The sequence below is a fragment of the Asparagus officinalis genome, chromosome 10 (genome assembly GCF_001876935.1).
Source record: "Asparagus officinalis chromosome 10, Aspof.V1, whole genome shotgun sequence".
In the NCBI taxonomy this organism is placed as follows: Eukaryota; Viridiplantae; Streptophyta; class Magnoliopsida; order Asparagales; family Asparagaceae; genus Asparagus; species Asparagus officinalis.
In genome coordinates this window covers 397,189-402,680 of record NC_033803.1, presented here as the reverse complement: position 1 = coordinate 402,680, position 5,492 = coordinate 397,189, and the positions used below count along the sequence as shown (strand labels likewise).

General features: G+C 34.3%; 1 protein-coding gene across 1 annotated transcript in view; it reads left to right on the top strand.

Annotated features, from left to right (window-relative positions):
- LOC109825057 (luc7-like protein 3) overlaps positions 1-2,434 on the top strand; it is a 5,365-nt gene extending 2,931 nt beyond the window's left edge. Inside the window, exons 7-8 of the mRNA XM_020391764.1 lie at positions 30-726; positions 1,975-2,434. Coding sequence (XP_020247353.1) covers positions 30-374 — 345 coding nt within the window. The 3' untranslated portion in view covers positions 375-726; positions 1,975-2,434. The remainder of the gene's footprint in view (positions 1-29; positions 727-1,974) is intronic.

The following is a 5,492-nucleotide window of genomic DNA, read 5'->3' as shown; positions in this document are numbered from 1 at the left end:
AATGGATTTATAATCAGTTTATTCCACAGGCAGCAAAGGAACAACAGAGACTTGCAAGGGAAAAGGAGGCAGAAGAGCGGAGAAAGCAAAGAGAAAAGGAATACGAAAATAGAGAACGGGAGAGGGAGCGGGAGAGGGACCGAGACCGACATGGGGAACGGGGACGTGGTGAGCGGGAAAGATCCCGGGAATGGAGTGGCAGAGGGAGCAGAGAAGGAGGAAGAGGTTCTGATTGGAGACACAATCAATACAAAAACGGGAGGGACTGGGATAGAGACAGAAACCGAGACAGGAATCGTGGAAGAAGCAGGTCCCGTTCTCCTGTTAGACACGGGCACAGAAGGTTGTCAAGAAGCCCGGTTCGGCCATATTAAGTGATAGTGTAGATAGTTTGTCTCAGTTCTAAACTCTGAAGAGGTAGACCATTTCGTCTCTTCTTTCTTTCTTAATTTGAGTGCCACTTTTGTTAAAACTCTGCCTGCTGTTGTAACAGCTCTGATGAATGATTCGGTCTTCCTATAAAAGGGAAAAACTGAGGTAGGTACAATTTATCGTTACCATAGTTTGATTTGAATGGTAGATTTCTTATATCTCTGGTTCTTGTCCTTGGAGTTATATTTGTGGGTTTGCATGTTGCATCTTTAAGTTAAGATGGCAGATCCAGAGTCATTTTATGTATGCTGAAGATGTGCTGGGAGGTGATTACTATTCAACAGCTTGTTGAAGGTAACAAATGACCGATCTCTTTAAGGCTGGATGTCTTTATAAGTTTTATTCTTCGAGAACTGGATTCATGATCGATATGCTATTATCTGTAGTCTTCTATTGAGAAACTGGGTTCATAATCTTCGTTCAAATTTGTTGCTATTTGCATACTGATCCATCAGCCAAGAGGAAACATATGGCAGCGTACACAAGTACTGCTTTTGCTCCCCGTTAGTTAGTGTTTGCCAACCTAGGTTATTTACAAGTATACAGCATAAAAACAATACTTTTCTCTTGCCCCTTTGCTTTGCTAATGGTTTCTCAGGGACCCAATCAGGATATATTCAACCTGGTGGAGACTTCGATACCCTTGAGCTTGTTTGGTAGTTTCTGCTTTTGTTAAATCATTTTGAAGCATATCCTTTGTTCATGTTTTGTAGTATGATATGCAGATCACCAGACCTTTTTTCTGAGTTGTTTTGTCGGTGCAAATTTATGGTTAATGCTCTCCAGAAATGAAATGAACTGTCGATGCGAAAGATAACAAGTGAAAATGCAGATCAATCATCACATATAGATGTAGTTATTTCCACTGTTATAAATAGCGCTAAATAGCCCCGCAATAGCGGCGTTAAAAGCGTTAGGAGTCCCTTCCCGCTACGCTGCGTTGTTGCCCAATAACGGTGATACAATGCGAAATATGCGTTTTTCACTTGCGAAAGCGGCCAATAGCACACCACAGCAGTGAGTAGCAGGCGATTGTGGGCAAAATCCGTTTTTTTATCGCTATTTAAAAGCAGTGTGAGATTTATTTTTTTTAGTTAAACCCGACACGCAACAATTACATCCCACCGCCTCCCTCGCTTTCCGGCGTACTCCCGCCGCCTCTTATAGCCTCTGGCACCTCCCTTAGCACTTCCTCTCACCTCCTCTCGTCGTAAGCTCCTCCTAGTGCAGTCCCCTCATCGCTTAGCTCATCTTCTCGAATATGATAACTTTTTGACTTCTCCAGTTGTCTTCGATACTATGTGATGATTACATGTCTATTTTATATTTAGGATCTCTTTAAATCATCAAATGCACTTTTAGATTTTCAAAACTTTTTTATAATTCTTTTTTTTATATTTATACATATTTAAATTAGGTCGTTATTTGACTTTGCGTTTTTTACCGTTATTTTGTCGCAATAGCCCCAAATAGCCTTTGCGATACCTCACCGCTACACGACACTATCCGCTATCGATAACCTTGGTTAATTCTATGTTGTAGGGTTGAAGTCACCTGTGACCGTGGGCTTTTCAATCTTCAGTATGTTCATCTGTTGGTGGACCATAACTTCAAGTAAATCTTGTTAGCTCAACTTATCTCCCTTTAAAGAGGTCAACGAAACATTACGTTCTTCCTTTATTTACTCCCCTTTGATGAGAGTGACATTCTAGCCTTGTCTTGCTTCATCTAGACTCTTTAAAATCCCTCAGCTTTGAAGGGCTAGAAGTGACGGTTGATATGCGCAATCTGACGGATGATTTTTGTGACAAATGTATTGGGGGGAGGAAGAGTGGGGGAAAAAAAAAAAGAGAAGAGTTGCAGGTTTTGGGATAATTTGGAATATGTAGTGTGGGTATTGCAGATAGTGTTGTCTGCTATAATTTTGATTCGTTTTGTTTGGAACAGTAGTACTGCAATAGCTGCATATTCGTTTAGATACAATTGGCTGCGTTTTCTGATTGTTTATTTCAGTGTGGTCGATATTGCTCTCGTGTTGTTCGGGTGTCTTTTGTTAGATCTTTTTTGATCTTCCCTCTTTTGAGTATTTAATTTAGCTGGCTGGATTACCTTTGTGGTAATCCATCCTTTTTCTCAAAAAAAAAAAAAATTCCAACTTCTGTTCATATGCTGCCTTGATCGTGTATGATTGAGTTATAGCAGGTAAAATTGTAAATTTGGATGTACGCATACATAATGTCCGTTAGATCGAAACGAATAAAAATGATAAAAAAAGATCGTGCATTATATAGTCTATGAAAGACAAGAATTTTTTAATACGCAAACTTTTAGCGCCATTTAGTTGAAATGGACAATAGCAAACAAAAATTATGCGTTATATACTTATATTCCATGTAATTGCGAATCATGAACTACGCAAACTTAGTTGTCTTTATGTAATGCATACTTAAATCTCATTGGGTTGAAACGACAAAAACAATCATCAATCTTGGGTTGTAAACATAAAAGTAGAAAATTTTAGAAGTTACATATTTTTATCACCATTGAGGCGATATGGACAAAAACGCACAAAAAATATGGGTTCAGGTATATGAAATCGCGAATTTTATACTGCGTGTACTTAATTATCTTTAAGTATAAATAGACAAAAATTATTAGTTATAGTTTATGAAAGTTACAAATTTTGAAGTAAGCATACTTAATTGTCATTGACATAAAATGGAAAAGAATAATAAAAATTATGAATTATTTCTCTGTAAATTTTAATGTACACATTTAATTCTTATTTGGTTGAAACTGGAAGCCGACAAACATGATAAAAAATTGCGGTTTAGTCCAAAAAAATCTAGAATTTTCAAATACACAATACTTTAGCTCCAGTGAGTCAATATGGACGATAATAGACAAAAGTAAGGGTGCTTATGAAATCGTGAAGTCTGCGCATGCGTACTTAATTGTCTTTTAAGTTTAAAAAATAAAAATTATGGGTTATAGTTCATAAAAGTCACAAATTTTTAAGTGAGCAATACTTAATTATAATTGAGCCGAAACGGAAGAAAAGATAAAAATTATGTATTATAGTCTATAAAATCATAAATTTTGATGTACACATAGGTCTCATGGGTCGAAACAGACAAAAATAATTAAATAATTATGGGTTACATAGTCCATGAAATTCGAAAATTTTCAAATACGCTTACTTTATCGCAATTAAGTTCAAATGGACAATGAGAAAAAAATCGTTAACCAAAGAGTTTTGTAATTTTTATAGCCCACAATTTTTTAAAATTTTTCTTTGTTCCAATGAGTATAACTTTAGTATGTGTACATCAAAATTCACGCTTTTCATATGCTGTAATTCACGATTTTTTTGTCAATTTTGGTTCACCTCGAAGGATTGTAAATTTATTAGGTGTACATTAAAATTGTAATGTAATTTTTATGGGCTATAAAGCATAACTTTTATTATTTTTTTATTAGATTGAAACTAATGTAAATTAATTGCATGAACATCAAAATTTGCGATTTTCATGAGTAATAACTAATAACCCATAATTTTTGTCAATTCTGTTTTGTTTTGAACAAATATAAATTAATTATGTATACATCAAAATTCGCTATTTCATGAACTATAACTCACTATTTTGTTAATTTTTTTTATCGTTTGGAGCATAACGAATGTAAATTTATTATGTGTATATCAAAATTATGATTTTTATAAATTTATTATCTATACACAAAAATTCATGATTTTCATGGGCTAATCTATAATTTTTATCAATTTTAAATTATTCCGAACAAATACAAGTTTTAATGCGTATCTCAAACGTTACGATTTTCATGGGCTATAACCCATAATTTTGTTAATTTTAGTTTGTTTGGAACGAATATAAATTTATTATGTGTGCATCAAAATTGTAATTTTCATGACCTATAACCCATGAACTTTATCAATTTTGTTTGTTGTGAACAAATGTAGGTCGTAATAGTGTGAACATCATATTTTGCAGTTTTCATGGGCTAATCCGTTAGTTTTGTCAAGTTTGGTTCATTTGGAACAAATGTAAATTAATTGTGTGTATATAAATATTTATGATTTTCATGAGCTATAACCCACATTTTTTAATAAAATTTGGTTTGTTTAGAACAAATGTAAATTGATCGTGTACATCAAAATTTGAGATTTTTATGAGATTCAATCCATAATTTTTTCAATTTTGGGGTGTTTTGATAGGAATGTAAATTTTTTATGTATGCATTAAAATTCACGGTTTTTATGGGTTTAAGCCATGATTTTTCTTACTTTTTGATTGATTTAAATGAGTATAAATTTCTTATGTGAACATTAAAATTCACAATTTTCATTGTCTATAACCTACGATTTTTGTCAATCTAAGTTCGATCATATCGAATGTAAATTTGTCAATCTAAGTTCAATTTTCATGGTGATATGAGCGAGCTGTTGACTAAGGTGGGGGCAGCCTGGTGGGGTAGGCAGCAAGTCCACTAAGTAGTTAGTTCAGTTGAATGGAAATCAAATCTCCATCAACATGGAAAGTGCCAAGAAACAACAACACATGCCTTTCTCTTTTTTTTAAGGTTCAGGATGGAGCACCCTTTTTCGGTATCCGTTGCGAGCACTTTCATTTATATATTTTTAGCGTGGGCTTTTTTTGCCCATGCCCATCTACTTGATTTCTTCATAGAGTTTTACATGTAAAAAAAAGCTGAAGAAAGAGTCGAAGTGGTTCAAATCGAAGAGCGCAGCAACCGACGGTGCATGCATAATTATTTGGCAATTGGTCGAAACAGCTAAAAATGACTAAAAATCGTGAGTTATAACTCATGACATCATGAATTAATAATTTGCCTATAGGTTGAAATGACTTAAAATGGCAAATAATCATGGGTTATATGGTCTACAAAATCGTGAATTTGTCCATCGTGAAATTATTTACCAGTGGGTCAAATAGTTTAAAATGGTCAAAATTTGTGGGTTATAGCTCACAAGATCGTGAATTTTAGTCTATGTGGAATTATGTGCCAATAGGTCGAATAGA